This window comes from Bombus huntii, chromosome 2 (genome assembly GCF_024542735.1).
Source record: "Bombus huntii isolate Logan2020A chromosome 2, iyBomHunt1.1, whole genome shotgun sequence".
NCBI lineage: Eukaryota > Metazoa > Arthropoda > Insecta > Hymenoptera > Apidae > Bombus > Bombus huntii.
Genome location: NC_066239.1, coordinates 17556318 through 17573210, shown reverse-complemented (window position 1 = coordinate 17573210; position 16893 = coordinate 17556318). Strand labels below are relative to the sequence as shown.

The 16893-nt window shown below is 32.9% G+C and overlaps 2 protein-coding genes across 4 annotated transcripts; both read left to right on the top strand.

Annotated features, from left to right (window-relative positions):
- The first annotated feature begins 1600 nt into the window (after positions 1-1600).
- Positions 1601-6993, top strand: LOC126874531 (tetratricopeptide repeat protein 31-like). Of its 2 annotated transcripts, none has more exons than XM_050636756.1 (5): positions 1601-2174; positions 2361-2570; positions 2642-2795; positions 2874-2974; positions 3061-6993. In XM_050636756.1, exons 2-5 carry the CDS (start codon positions 2421-2423, stop codon positions 3301-3303), a joined length of 648 nt encoding a protein of 215 aa, XP_050492713.1. In that variant the 5' UTR covers positions 1601-2174; positions 2361-2420; the 3' UTR covers positions 3304-6993. The 2 variants fall into 2 exon arrangements, with proteins under 2 accessions (XP_050492713.1, XP_050492703.1); XM_050636746.1 differs by having other exon boundaries at positions 1603-2164.
- An 845-nt stretch (positions 6994-7838) lies between these two features.
- On the top strand, positions 7839-16264 carry LOC126874436 (integrator complex subunit 3). 2 transcript variants are annotated; one of them, XM_050636510.1, is made up of 10 exons: positions 7839-8184; positions 8646-9244; positions 9326-9887; positions 9954-10149; positions 11537-11675; positions 11768-12313; positions 12386-12479; positions 12601-12968; positions 13045-13621; positions 13712-16264. In XM_050636510.1, the coding sequence occupies exons 1-10, from the start codon at positions 8110-8112 to the stop codon at positions 13784-13786; spliced, it is 3231 nt and encodes a 1076-aa protein (XP_050492467.1). In that variant the 5' UTR covers positions 7839-8109; the 3' UTR covers positions 13787-16264. The 2 variants fall into 2 exon arrangements, with proteins under 2 accessions (XP_050492467.1, XP_050492457.1); XM_050636500.1 differs by having other exon boundaries at positions 11510-11675.
- Positions 16265-16893: the final 629 nt, after the last annotated feature.

The window sequence follows — 16893 nt, the reverse complement described above, 5'->3', positions numbered from 1 at the left end:
TAAAATGTATTTTAAGAGTGGACAAAACAAATATCAATTTACACTTACAATTTACAGTAACGAATAACAATACTGATGTGGGTTGTGCATAAGGAAACAAAAGAAAAACAAAAAGGAAAAAAAAGTTGAAAAGCGTATTGTAACACGGCGAATGGAGAATCGGATCGACTCAACGATCGAATCGCGCACGTGATTGCGCGTAGAAAACGAGTTTTCGTCCCGGTGCGGATTCATCTCTTTCCTGCTTGTTCTTTTTTGTTCTGTTTTGTCGCGTTCTGCGTGCATACTTAAATCATCCTGTTCTCACTTAAGTCAACCGTATTCCATTGTATCCGACAAACTTGCGTAACATTGTTTTAAAATCTGTTCATTTCTTTGTTGAGATTTGGTGAGAACAGGCAAGCGAAATTGTACGATTTCTAATTGATAAATGTGTTTTGTATCGAATAGTAATCATTTCTCCACATGTGTTTATTTCACAATTTGTTATTAATTTGCATCTATTAAAAGAATGATGGAATAAAAAGAAAAAAGACACGCAGGGAAAAGTGGAAGAAAAAGGAACGTGCAGGTGAATAGGCGTTAGCAAATTAAAACAGGAGTGCCAAATCATCCGTGACTTCCGTCCCACTTGGGCAATAATAAGTACAGCAACTTGGCGAGAAAGCAAATGTTTGCCATTTGTCCTCCAATAATCGTAAGAATTCTTAATCTGTCCGCTGTATCGATTCTTTTTTTCATATTGTGCTCGAGAAATGGTCACTACATTCGTTATTTTCGCTAAGATATATTCATGGCCGAAAATATCGTGACGATATATGTATTAGTAGAAGACGAACGAGCAAATGTCATCGAGTTAAGTCATCGAAAAAGAAAAAGAAATGAAAAATCGATCCGAAACTACGGTTTTACGATAAAGGTTATTGCTCTCGAGCGATCGATGTAAATAATCGATCTGGATAAAGTAATTTCGACACTCGCTATTAGTGCCTGTCGTTTCGTCGATAATCCGAATAGAGGTTCATTTCGTCATTAATGTCGAGAAACCTCAAGTTCCATTCGTCGAACTGACAAAAAATGAGCTCGTATTCGATTCTCCATTTACTATGAACGCTCTTTATTAAAAAATACAACGGCCGTGATTCATTTTGGCGGCTAATTAAGCAAAAAAAAAAAACTAAAAAAACAAAAAAATATTTATTCAAACGACTTGCCAGTTTCGTTGCACAGTATACACGAAGTAGATTCGAGCATACAAAAAAAAAGTAAATAAATAAATCAATAATAACGGAAAGAGATCTATAGATTATGGATTAAATGAATGAGTTGCATAGTTATTTGAGATGTTTTACGAAATATCGATGTATATATTTTAAGTTTGTATTATAATGCCCCCACTTAATTTGTATGAAATGGAGAATTTCAAACATTAAAATGATGACAAAAAATATATTTGTGTTTCCTTTTCTATTTTTTCTTAGTTCTTATATTCTTTCGCCGTTGAACGTCCTGCATCACTCGAAATTCCTTACAAACTTCTTTTGCACGAGTTTCATTGTACGTTAAGAGGAGTTGTATAAACATAACATAGATAAATAAGTTTATATCTTTATTTCGTTTTATCTTAATCTTACATTATATGTACATAATCTAATTTAATAATCAAAAATGTTTTTCATCGAAACGTAAGTATAAGCGTAACCTTTTATTGACAACTATTCAACTATTTAAGATCGTGTCACAAAATTATGCTCACTTTGTGAAAATCGTTAACTCATTTTTATACGGATGTCTCTTCAACAATATCCAATGGAAAAACTTCAAGTATCAGAAAGAATAGAATCAACGTCTGTTCTTGTTCTAGTTAAACTCAACAAAGTACTACAGTTTGCAGCTGACGACTGCGACGACTAGGTAGAAGGTTTATGCGCAGTGCAGTATCACATGTCAATGCTCGCTGCGCATGTACTTACCGGTGAAAAAGTCATGGCAGGTGTTTCGGCTGGTTCTTGTTGTTGACTATTTCTTATATTTAGATAACAGGTTACTTAGAACTTTCCCGAAGGACAATGATAACGCGTATGTTACATAATTTAAAAAACTTATTTTAAGTAACCGATTGCCAAAGTCATTGTAAATTATGTCGAACACACGGGAAGCAGAGGTAAGCATTTGTAAGTTTCATATCTATATTTTAGTATTTACACTTTTTATTTGGTGACTACATAATTGTATTTATTGCAAGATTTTATGATCTAAATTGATACAAAATGTTGTATTAATGATATTATGTTGTGTGAAAGAATTTAAAGTTAACATTGCAGTGATTCACTTATTACATTATCTCAATTTCATTGAAGGTACAAATCTTCAAGGAACGCGGAAACGCGTGCGTGAAAGAACAAAAATATGAAGAGGCTATGTTTCATTACACTCATGCCATTAAACTAGACCCAAAAAATTACTCCTTGTATAGTAATCGATCATTTGCATTTTTAAAATTACAACAATATCATTTTGCAATGGAAGATGCATTAATGACAATTCAATTAAAACCTGATTGGACCAAGGTACAGGAGTGCTTTTTATAAAACACTTCAATAAGTATATTATAACACAAGTATATCCAAAATTTTTGTAGGGTTATTTTAGAAAGGCTGAAGTAGAGTCACAAACCTTCCGCTTCAGTGAAGCACTTCAATCTTACAATAAAGCTTTATCCTTTCAACCAAATGAACCAACGATTTTGGAAGCAATGAGCAGAGTAACACAATTATTAATTAAAGACAAACGAGGTATAGCATTCAAGATATTTAGATAATTATAATGAAAATGTCTCATATGAGGTTTTAATATGGTAAATTATTTTGTAGCTGATCAACAAATACCCTGGCTTGGTGCTGGTGTTGGTATCATACTTGGAGTAATAGTTGTAATTGCTGATTATGTTTTTACAAATAAACCCACATTAACGGTATATGTATCAGTTTAATATTCTTAGAAATCAATGTTAAGATGAATGCTTATAATGGTTATTTCGTTCTTTTTCATTGGATGCAGCATCCTCTTTTGATGGCCTTATTAACGATGTCTATAGCAATGCTAGGTTTTGGCATTGCAAAGGGATTCCGTTATTTTGTAAAGTGCCAAAGAAAATCACTTTTGGAACCTCCAACGGATCTCTTTGGTGGTAATAAAGAAGAATTTGATGATGTTGAAGCAGAAATGAATAACGAGAAGGAAAAACATTCAAAATATAGTAAAGCACAAGCACGACAAAGATTCAGGAAAGGAAAATCGTAGTGTGCTTTGATAATAATAATATTAATAATGACTTACATACATTTTTATGTAAATTTTAAATTTATACACTTTTTAGCATCTCAAGAATGCACTGAATGTTTATGATCAATGTTATTGCATTGACAGAAGGTTTTATTGGTACTGTTTACATTTTATACTTCAGTTACCGTTAAACGATTTTAAAGTATTGAGAACATGTGCCAGAATTTCTATATTTCCCCATATTTTATGTTTAGAAATTCTTATATAGAGCAACATTTCCTAATTAATAATCGAGTCCATGTATTACAAATATATTATTTTAATCCTTTTGAGATGTATCACAAGAAATAAGGCTGCAATGATAATATAATAATTGGTAAGTTAAGTAGTACAAATAATTCTAAATTTCAAATCATAAGAAGATCTTTAATCGTTATATAAATTATATCAATATTTAAAAATATGAAATGTCTCAATTTTGATAAATATTGGCGAAAAGTAATTTGTGCCATTTATACTTTGTCACGGTCATATCGTAGGATCAAATAATTTAAACACATTACCTTTATCTGATTCATACAACGAATATCTTATTCTTAATATAAAGAATAATTATTTACACTCAACTTTTTGCACTATTTGTCACAATAAACGTAAGAAATATTCTAACTAAATATAATCAATTGCATAACAACTGTTTAATTTCTTGTTTCATATAATAACCAATGAAAATTCAGAATTTCTTAATATATGCATTTAATATATACATATACAATGAACCATATTATTTAAATTTTAAACATTAAATATATTGCATACTAAGTCTCTATCACAAGTATGAATGTGCATAAGTTAAAACACAATTAATATTAAATTTCCCAAATACACTTCTATAGAATTGTCTCTTATTCTTCTTATACTTCTATAGAATATCTCTTTTATTTTAATGATTTTAGTAATTCAATACTGTTGCTAAGTATCCAAGAATTTTTGATATAGATATGACTTATAGTAAGCTTAATCTTATTAAGTTACTTCGTGAGAACTATTTATGTGCATAGATTATATATATAGATAGGAAAATGTGAATATTTAATAGTAACATTTAGAAGCAGAAATATTAGATTCAGGAATTTCATGTAATTATTTGATGTGCTTCTATTATTCTTTAAAGTCGATTAGATTAAATTATTGAAATCTATCGAATTTTTTCGCAAACTAAGCTATTATTATGTGACAATTACACTATATTATAACCCTTTGTAAATTGACCATTTTCCCGTACATCATTTTAAAATTAATCGGCTGAAATATGTATGCATATTGTCATTAATATCGTATTTCACCTCCATAAAGACATGTAATTAGCAATTATACATAATAATGATAATTTTTTATTTAATCGCAATACATATACTATACTCAGTTCGGTAAGCATCATTATATTATTCTTCCATGTATAACCCGTTATGCGATGAATTATATTAATTCCAATGTAACGAATCAATATCGTAGCAAATGCATGGCTGAATCTCTTGTAAATTAATTATTAACATTATTTATATATTATTCAACTACGAATATAACGAGAATACATTTTCATGTACATTAAACCCACAAAATTTTTGACATTCCATACAAAAATGAAAAAATAGAAAAAAAAATTTTTATATTAAATATAATAAATACATCATATATATATTTAACAATACATATTGTATAAAAATTATCATATGAATTCTTTAAATATAAAATTGTTATATGCGAAATACAAAGAATACATACATATATGTATGTACAATATGTATCTGTCCTTAATGAAAGATGTTAGTGATACTAACACGTTTTTCTCAACCGCATTGGCTGTGCGCCAGGTGCTCCGAACTCAGTTATCCGTAGATCACTGAGAGCTCATTAAGCAAATTCAAATGTACAAGCTGTTACTTACTAAGTACGTACATATTCTTTCGAATTGTTTACGATTGATAGATATACAACAACGAACATAGATATATAATAGTTCTGTTAGCATAAAATGTTTGAATGAATTATAGAACATTGCGCCTCGGACTATTAGCACATGTTATCTTTTCTTGAATAAATATTAAATTTGCTTATACGTTTATATGCAATTGTAAGAAGTAATAAATATAACAGCGCGATAGATCACCGTAAGAAAGTTAATGAGATAGATCAAAGTTTATGATGCCTACATAATCTGTAAATTTTCGTTGAAAAAATAATATTAATATATCAAGCAGTAGGTTTTTATAGAATATTAAAAAATCAATAACTTTGTTATAGAATAACGTTCTTTTATTTCTTAAAACGTTTAATCTATTTTTAACTTCTTATGACGTGTGAAACGATATAATTACTTGAACAAATCGTAAATTTTACTAATGAAATTGAGATAAATTATTTTACTATATTTTGGGTATGTTTCCCTCTTTTGTGTCTCCATCTTATATACGATCCTGATGACAGACTATTCACGGTACTCTCTTATGCGCATGCGTTCATTGACGTTTACAAGTAAGTAAGCAAGCATTGTACAATCGTAAAATGTTCAGCAGGGCTATTCCTCTTGGAACCTTCGAAGGGTATACATCTGAGTGTTTGATTAATAATATATAAAACCAAGCATTTTTTTATCAAGTTTGTAAAAAGACTGATAATATACACTTTTTTATTTCGCTGTTTATTTTGTATTACAATAAAAAATATTAGTAAAATACAAGATATGAAAGTAATATACATAGTTGAATCATAGTTGAGTAAATTAAAAATTAAACCAAGATATAATAGTACGCAATTTGAATAAAACCGTTTTTCTCTAATAAAATTTTCGTTGCAACAATCATTTCAACGTCGAATAGAAAGTTTAAAAATCTCGTACATTAATATCTGTATTCCTAATTAACTTTTATTACGATCCAACGCAACGAATTAACATATGTTGTTCAAATACTAAATTAAAGCGACAAAAATCGAATACCATAACTCTCTTCTAATTTTATTTATTAATATCTATGAACTCGAAGCAACAGAGTTTCTACATCTGTACAAACTTAACAAGCTAGAGATGACCTCGAGTCGAATCATAACCAAATAACGAAAAAGTAATCGTAATAGGAAATGAAAATGAGTATGCATACGCATATGTGTATTAGAAGAAGAAAGAGAAAGGAAAATGGGGTTATAGCACCACGGATACCTGGAGGAAAGCCTTATACATCGTAATGGAATGTCAGGTCCGTGGCTCCTGCACTTATTGGGGGTTAGGTTGACGTTGCACGAACGTATTGATGCGCAGAAATTCTATATACCCAGAGGATGTGTTTAATATATACGATTATAACTAATGCGCAAAATTCAAAGGTATCGCGTGACGTTTGGGTAACCACAAAATGACAAGAATTCGGAAAAGAACGTAAAGACGTTCACTAAATAACACGAGGAAACGAAGAGCGGGAAGCGTGGCCAGGGCACCCGATGCGATTAGTCGAGTACCTCTTCGTGCGTACAGATACGCGCATGCGCAGGCACAAACCGCAGGGATGTATCTACGATAAAGTAAATGGTAGACTTAAGCGTCACCAATGTGAACAATTTTCATAATTTTTGGTGTAATTCTTTCTATGAACTATGTTGTTTAAATATATATCTTTCTATTTTTTAAAATATATGAATTTTTAAAGAAAGTTATATACATTCATTTACAAAATTTAATTTTTGGTAGTTTCCAATGTTATAACAATGATTGAGTTATTTTTATAAAGTTCTACGTAATTTGAAGTCAAGATGCCGATGACCTCGTGGTACCATTCTCACTTCCTACAAATTTATTATTGATTTCATTTTAACGACGTGTTATTCTATTTTACTTAGTCTTTAAAGTTAGATACTGTAACAGTTGCGTATACGTGTATGTACGTGTATCTTCTATTGTATGTCTTATTGTTGACCTGAAACTTTCAAATGCATGCAGCGGTTTACTAGAATTCATTAATATTTGTATTTCGTAACTTAACGATTCAAGTCGCAAAGAACTTTTATTATTTTTCACTTGATTGTAATACTATTGTAACGCAAAGTGATATGTGCATATTAATGCATTGTACGTTACATCTGTTCCAATAACAATAAACATCAGTGTGTCTTTGCGTAATGAAGTATTTGCAATATAATTGTATGAATATATGCGTACATACAGTTCTATAGTCTGTACAAGAAAAAAATAATCAATACACGATCGTGTGACACCTGAAACGAACCGTTTAAACGCGGGAAGACTAAACCCTTTTGCACGAAGTTTGGCATAGTGAGTACACTGCTTCGAAGGTTCAGAGACACTTTGAGGTGACCGTCCTCTGGATGCGCGCCTTTAATAAATACGTTCCTGTTAGCCGCACTACTTTTCTACGGTATCCCCACCAATATCCATCAGTGTATACGGATTGGTAGGTTGCGATTGGTAAGCAAGTGATTGGTGTTAGTAGTGGGGAGCGATCACGTCACGAAGCGAGGCCGAAAAGAGACGAGGCGCATGTATCAATGCGCAATCGCATCGGGACAGTTCAGGGAGTCGGGGAGGTCCGTGGTAAGGAATAAACAGAGTGAAGAGACCGCGCGAGAGACGAAGAGTGGGGAAGGTGGAAGAGAGAGAGAGAGAGAGAGAGAAAGATAGAGAGCGAACAGGCAGTGAGACGATCACGATGCACGGAGGCAAGCACAAGCGGCCAGGGGCACAGGGCTGAGGGCTGAGGGCTCGACAGGGCCTAGAATAACGTTCACGGGACGGCCGTGGGCCAGTCAGCAGCTATGGAACAGACGAAAACTCTCGCGTCCCGGCTACTCAGCACAAGTTGCATAGAGAATAAGGACGACTTGGAAGAGGTAACATAAATATTTTAAATAGTCACTGGATACGTATCGGGTGCTAGGGGTTCCGCCATTGTTGCGACGGTCGCGCACGTCGCTGACCGCGCGGCGCCACACGTCGTACCACGCGTCTTAGCGGCAATATTTGAATCATTTGCATAATTCTAATGTTCACTTTTCTTGCTTATTGATGGAAAATTGAATATTAATGAATAATTTAATTGAATATTAATCGCTAAAATCCAATAAAAAATATAATGAATGATACATATTATCAAATTTGCCAACTTAATACTGGAATTAAAATACTTTTAATGTTTTTTGTTAATATTAATAATTTTATTTAATATTTTATAGTCTGTTAGTACGGAACTTTAAATATGTTACACTTTTTATATCTTTTTACATTTATTTATGCTACATTTTTAAAATATTTTATTGTTACAAGATATTAAAAACTTGTTTTCTATTTTCAGAAATTCGAGAGATGTTATACAGTGCTCCAAAACCTGACTGCAGGGCTATCTGAAAAAGAAGCCCATGATACGTTAAATAATGCTGTATGTAAGGATAAGACACATGAAGAAGTTTCATTAGGATTGTTGGTAGTCATTTTGACAGATCCTCAAAATGCTCCAAAAAGTTACAGAGACTTGACATTAATTACACGAGATGGTCTTGCAATTGTGTTAGTACATCTTAATCAATTAGTACTTGAAAGATACCTACGATTGAACGATGTGACTAGAAGTCAGTTATTATGGCTGTTAAGGGAGATGATAAGAACCAGTGTAGCTAGTGTGGATAACCTTTGTTTAAGTTTATTAAGGCATGCAGCTGGTGGTGATATTTCACCACGGAATTTGTTTTTAGTTGATGCACTTTTAGATATTTTTCAAGAAAATCGACCTTGGCTGGATAAATTCCCTTTTCTAGTAGCATCCATTGTTTATACCTATTTACGATTAATAGAAGATCATAATGCACCACATTTATCTGGTTTACGTCAAAAAGAAGTTACATTTACTGTATCTTTAATAAGAGAACGTATGGTTGATTGTTTGGTTATTGGAAGGTAAATGAAGTGAAATATTTTTATCTATATTTATAATGCAAGCCAGACTGTAATAAACAAAATGATAATTAATGTTTGTAGAGATTTAGTACGCCTATTACAAAATGTGGCACGGATACCTGAATTTGAGGCACTTTGGAAAGACATACTTCTCAATCCAAAGTCTCTTTGTCCAAATTTCAGTGGTGTCCTTCAACTTTTACAAACTAGGACTTCTAGAAGGTTTCTCCAATCTAGACTTACACCAGATATGGAAAGGAAATTAGTATTTTTAACCAGTCAAGTCCGTTTTGGTAATCATAAACGATACCAAGATTGGTTTCAAAGGCAGTACCTGGCTACACCAGAATCACAATCTTTGAGATGTGACCTTATACGATTCATTGTTGGTGTTATTCATCCAACAAATGAGCTATTATGTTCAGATATTATACCTCGATGGGCAGTAATAGGATGGTTATTTACAACTTGTACATCAACTGTAGCTGCAAGTAATGCTAAACTCGCTTTATTTTATGATTGGTTGTTTTTTGAACCTGAGAAGGATAACATAATGAACATTGAACCTGCAATCCTTGTCATGCACAATTCCATGAGATCGCATCCACCGGTCACTGCCACATTGTTAGACTTTTTATGCAGAGTAAGTGATAATGTAAATCTCAACACTTCATTACGGTTTTAAAATTTACATAATTTTTGTTTACAGATAATACCAAATTTCTATCCACCTTTAACCGAAAAAGTGAGAAATGGGATCTTTTTGTCGTTGCGACAAATTTTGGAGAAACGGGTTTTGCCGAGTCTTTATCCATTGTTTGATAGTCCCAAGTTAGATCGTGAATTAAGAAGCAAGATAAGAGAAACATTCAAAGAATTCTGTTTACCACCTAATGCAGATCCTGGTAAAATTATTACACAATATTGCATGTTTATTTTCTATAGACCATTCAAAATCAGAGCACTGAAAAAGCTTACCATTGCACATGTATAAACATGTTTCTATTTATTTTTATGTATTCATCACATGTTAAAATCATGCTATTTTTTATATAATGTACATATTTAGTTTTAAAAATATATGTCGGGTTTACATTAGAATTAGGGTTAGGGGTGTGAAACGCATCTCCACTTGGATTACACATTGTCGTTATGCAATAGAGAAGATATTGACTAGTGCAAATACGATTATCATAAAACCGTGGTAATTAGATACTCGAGAAACTAATGACAATGATCCTAGGTTCAACAAAATCTAAGTCGGGCGCGTAATATTCACTGATAGTAAGGGGTTACTCTTTTCGTCGATGAGATCTCGAGAGAGAATGAATTTCCATCTCGATGATGCCACAGAGGGAAACTATAATGGGGTATGTCTAAGGACACGACATCATCGGATTTGTCGAGGATAGCCTTCGTTCAGAAAGTAAGGGAAATTGGCATTGCTGCTAATTGGTCAATCTCCATATCGGTGGTTAGAAAAAGATGCCAGCCACCCTCGAGGGAAAGTTGCTAGTGGGAGACGCCGTTGATAATAGATTTCCCCTATCTTCTCGTAGTTGGAACAAAGACTGTTTATCTGTTTGAAGGACCTTAGTTAAGTAAATCTTAAGATTTATAACGGGTCCTCAGATTAGCTGAACATGTACTCTGGAGATGCGTCGACATCTGGTAATCGTCTTATCCGAAAAATAGGGTCTGCGTGTGGCGAGCCACGGGACAGATACCGTTGGAATGTTTACTGTCGCGTGCCGCCACAAATATTTCTTTTAAGGAGAGCTATAGAATTACTCCATATCTTTGTTAGACAAAGCGTTCATCCCGTGACCGCGGCTACGTTCGGCGACTGGCTATCGCCTCGAGCCCAAGCTCATTATCACAAATCTCGAACAAATATAATCGGATCGAAGGACGACAATTGTTTAATTACGCCTATGATAGAATCTAGATTACGGTGTTCAGAGATTTTCCCGAAGTTTCAAAGGGAAGGCTCCGATGTCCTTTCATCTCCGACATATATATAGTATAAATATTGATGATATTCAAATGTACATATCAAATAGATATAAGCACAGAAAAATATTAGTATATGTATATTAATTTTGGGTTTATGTATCATGGTTTTAACAAATCTTTCTCTTTTAAACATCATTTAAAACTCATTTTCTGGTCTTTTCTTTTAATAAATTTTATTATTCACCTTTCCCTTAAGCTTATAGCACATTCATTGCTTACTAACTTTGGTTTTTGCATGATGTTTTTGAGCAGGAAATAAGGTTCCTGTATATTCAGGTAAAATGGAGGATTTTAATAAGGATGTTACACCAGGCGCTACACTGGAAAATGCAGCGAATACACCAGTTGAAAATAATCATCTAAATCAAGACTCGGAACCAGCTTTTAGTGATGAAGAAGACGAAGTGTCATTAAGGTTAATTCTGTTTTATATTTCTATCACATAGTACTTCAAATGTTTCAGCTTAAAAATATAGTTATATCACTAAAGGATATTTAACATTATAGGATAGTGACTAAAGTAGAGGAAGAAGATGAAGAAGATGTTCCATTAGCAAATGTGAAGTTGAAAAACGAACAAAAAAATGCAAATTGTATTGTGAAGAAAGAAGATATTACATCTCAGTTAAATTTAATTTTAGAACCAGAAGAGTTAAGGACTGCTGTAGAAAGTTTGCACAGTGAAACAGACAATGAAGTGAGATGTCAAACGATGGAGAGGATAGTACAAATGGTTGTAGAGGATGAAATAGATGCAGAAACTATACCAGCACTGGCTTCTTGCATATCAACGATCTTATCTTCACAAATTACATCTCAAATATTTCCATCAGATAATTTGAATGAAGAAGCCTTGACTGATAGTATAAGTACACCATTGTTTGTTATGTTTCGAAATCAGTTTCAGTTGTGTAAAGAAGAGGACAATAGGCGGAAGCTGCTAGCTCGGGTACTTGCAGAGATACAAAACGTTCAATCAAGAATAGGTTATCTGTTACTTTATTTTTTGAAAGTCTGGGGCAGAGAGGAAGAAAAACGGGAAGGCGAACCAAGGTTCGTAGTGGAATGCAAATTACACATAAGCAAATGAAAGTATGCTTTTTATTATATTATGTTTTATTGCAGTAATATGTTAAATGACGTTAAAGCATCTGTATATAAAGATTTTTGTGTACATCGAGAAAAAAAATTAGATGCGTGTTTAGTGTCAGATTTGAAGGTATGTAATTTTTAAAAGTTAAAAATTGTAATATCACAAACAATTGTAAAAATTGTAATTTGTTTTAATTTGCTTTATATATCCTTTTATTAGTCGTATATAATGTATCATTTTTTTATAGCTCTGCCATGAAGATAACATATTTATGCTGTGTTACCTTGTGCCTGATGTATACATGGGTTTTCAAAATGTGGCTCTTGGAAATGTTCAATTATTACATTTGGTTGTCTCGACCGTCGATGCATGCCAACTACAAGAATTGGTTTGTCAAATAATGCAAGGACACTTAAAGATGTTAAAGAAGGAATCGTTTACATCACTTTTGACAGCAAGTTTAAATTGGGAGACTTTTGAGCAATATTGTTTTTGGCAGCTTATTTTTGCCCATGATTTTCCAATTGACTATGTCTTACCTGTCTTACCCAAATTGCAATTTCGAGATCACGCAGAAGCATTAACATCGATATTGTTTATGCTTAAACAAGAAAAGTAAGTAAATCTAAAAGTAAAAGTAAGTAAAGATAAAAAATTTAATTCAATATTAATAACATTAATAATTGAATAGGCCAACGTTAGAACTTCTGCGACAATTGCTTGCACGGCAAAACGTGGATGGGGACATGTTTGTTGTAGCGGCTCTACGTTACTGGTGTCGCGATTACGAAGAAAAACTTAGTGAGTTACTTGCGAATCTTTTGAGTACTCGTTACCCTGCTACAAGTCCAAACAAGCGGAAACGATCTGGCCCTAAACATAATCAACAATCTGGTACACCCTCTGGCGAACAAGTTCTTGGTCATTTGGATCAATTACGACAGCATTGTATGTCGTCCGCTGAATTGCAGCTTTATCATTCTGAAGGAATGCAAAGAGCTCTACAACAAGCACAAGCAGCCAGTAGTGATTCTTTAAGAAAAAGTTATGGAGATTTATTTGCACTTGCGGAAGTTAATGAAGAAAATGAACCTCCTCCGCCCCCACCAACAAGCTCAGCACGAAAACATGCAGCAGCGTCGGCTGGAGGTGGCGGAGGTGCTGGTGGTAAAGGAGGTCATAGAAAAACTGGTGCTAATACGAGGGAAAGGTCTAGCTCAAAAAGGCCGCTTCCTCGGTATCATTTGGACAGTACATCTAGTAGTGAGGTAAATTTAAAAATAATCTACAGTAGCTATTTTTGATACTATTTAGATATTTGTATTTTTTATTAATTGAGTTTAATCGTGTTGCCGTAGGAGGAATCAATTGTGAATGTAAAACAAGCAAAGAAGAGAAAAAAAATTAATCCAGTGGGCTCCGATAGCGACTGACCACCCAGTGTCTTCAGATGTCACATGGACCACGTCACGTGTGTGCAGCAAGCTAAATTAGCCTTAAGAATAGTAAGATAATATAGTATACGTAATAGATTTATCTAGCGCGACTTGTATATATAGTATGTGGGAAGTGAATGCGAAACATACTGATTACAAGGATCTTGCACATACTTTGCAAACACTATATGCTAACAACGTTGCCAGATTCTGCATTTTCATGAATTTCATTACTTGTGTCAAATGCAATCTATCGAAAGATATTTAGGATATATGTGATATCTAACGAGAAAAAGATAAATTTATAAATACTGGTTATAGCTTTTCTAGGTAAATATGTATGACAGATTAACTTGCCATGGCAGATCGATACTCTGGGTGTTTTCTTCAGAGACAAAGGAATTTATCATGGTCTGTCAGATAAGGTTACCGAGAGGCAAAACTAGTCATAAATTAAATTATTTTGATACACTCTTAAACATACAAAAAATATGAATTTAAGAGTTGAAAATTGAATCTGGCAATATTGTAGGAGATAAAGCGACATTAAGGTATTTCCTTATGTGATCACTTTATTTCTAAGAAAAGAAATGAAAATCCGTTACCTTCATATAATTTTGTGATCGATATCAAAGAATGCAGCACGATAGTGCTTACCAATTATTTGTTTATTGATTTTGCGATTAGTATAATTATTGATCCTATTGTCCAAATTTATTTCTTTTCTCTTTCATTACGCGATAACTATAGTAAGACTCGCGTCTCACACAATAGCTAACAAAAAAAAAAAACATGGTTACTTTTTGTTGCCATAAACTGTGAACGCAATTTGTAAGAATCGTTGATAGGTTTTTATTAGGATTAAGGACCTTCTGCAGGAGAAGGATATATTGAGAATGTCTTACTCCAGCATGAAGCGTACAGTTTTACGACCAAATGTATTTTACGTCTGCGCTTAGTAAAAGCAACCTCAAGATGTAAATCATTCTCAAGACGTAAGAATTTTTATATTTTGCACGATGGAAGGTTGTCGATTTTTGCTATTAGATTGTTTTGATCTAAAGCAATAAATCTGTTTTTGTTGCTACTAAGTATTTTAATGCAAATGCACAAATTTCACGTTGATAGAAAAGAGAAAACAGAATGCACGACTTCTTTTTTTTCATCATAATATTTATGATATTTTTACATCCACGAGCTAGTAGTATTTATTACAGGTTTCTATTAATTTCTACGTGTATGTTTCAACTCTTATAAATTTGTTTATAATTTTGTAATGATCACAGTTTCTCTAATACTTTTGTGGATTGAATTTATTATTCTATCTAAAGTATATCAATTCAGTAATGAATTGGAAAGACACCTTCCAACGAGTATAGAACTAGGCGTCATGTACACTTAAGTCCTAAAAGGAACGTAAGCGTGAAATATTACCGTTCGCCTCCTGTACATTTCCTGTAAAATCGGTTACTTGTACACATATAAGTAGCTGTGTTATGTATTTTCTAGTTGTACATACCAGAGAGAACGGAATTTGTATGTGTATGTATGCATGTATGTGCGCGATGGATTTTTTCAAGAACCCGATAAAAAATTTTTTTCCATAATGAGAGTTTGTATTTCTGATTCTATGAAAATCGACCCATGAACATTCATATGGCGAACAAGATGAAAAACAGCCTTCTATGCCAGTACGAATGTCTTTTTATTTAATACGCGCGTAATGTACGTATCAACCATTAAAATGGCGTGTAAGGTGTGAAGTTGATATTGTTATTAGGTTTTTTCTACTTGTACATAAACTGCGACGTTATGTGAGAAAATATTTAAAAACTACGACGATTGAATGTAAAAGAGAATATATGAGAAGTATGAATGAGTAAGCGCGTGTATGCGCGAGAGAGGGAGAGAAAGAGAGACAAACACAGAAACACAGATAAGTAAAAGAAAAAAAACAAAAACAAAAAAAAAGAAATCGCGAAATTAATGATGCGCGGGGCAATATGAAAAATAAACCTGTAAACATTTAATGTTTTTTAACGACCTTGTACACATGGATACACATGTAAATACATGAATATATTATCGTAATGCGAGCATAAACATTTAATGTTTTTAACGATCTTGTATACATAGATACACGTAAATGTAAATACATCGAAAAATTACCGGAAGTAAACCTGTGATTCCTATCGTTTGTTTCCTCTTTCTCTGGATTTTTCCCTTCCTCTCTATTTTAATTCTTTTTCAGCGGCGAACGAATAATCGGGTTTCAAGATTGTATTTGTCATAGTACTGTTCTTTTTTTATAGATACCTGTATACATAATGCGAACAATATGAGATAACCACAAAACAACGTAATTATGCGCAAATTGTGTAACAAACAAATGGATGTTAAAAAATTTTAAACTTGTTTGTAATATATGTACAATTTTTTACCAAAATAGTGACAAATTAAAGAAAGATAACAAGATATTTTGTCTCTCTCTCTCTCTCTCTCTTTCCCTCTCCCTGTAGGATTAAATCCTGCTACATCACACTACATAGTATCGACAAATCGTGCATCAAGTGCATTTGATTAAAATTACACGATTAATAGTAAAACATCATTTATGTTACTATCCTCCGCGTAACTACTAAATTAAAGAGAGAGAACCGCTCGTACCAACTTGTTAAGGCTAATACTGAATTAATACGGCTAAAATGCAATGGTATCACAAACAGTATTTAGTGGAAACACCTATGATTCGATGAAATACGTTTCTTCTATTATTTGCCATTTACTAATCACGCATTATTTTATCCAATTTGGCACGTGGCGTAACACAAATTTACTTCGTTGACACATCGAAGAGCCATAGAATAATTCACTATGTGGTGAAAACGAATTTATTTCATGGGTTTGTATTTTTATTCTGTTGTCATACTGAAAGAGGAAGGTGCAATTGTCTTGATGCGAAATAACAAATAAAAGTATAATACGTATTCAATTTTCGTATTATTACAGCTAAAGAGGAAAAATGGAATAGATCTTAATTTTTTCCAAAAAACACTTTTTAAGATGCGTCATTTTTACTTGATACGTACTTTCCGCTATACATG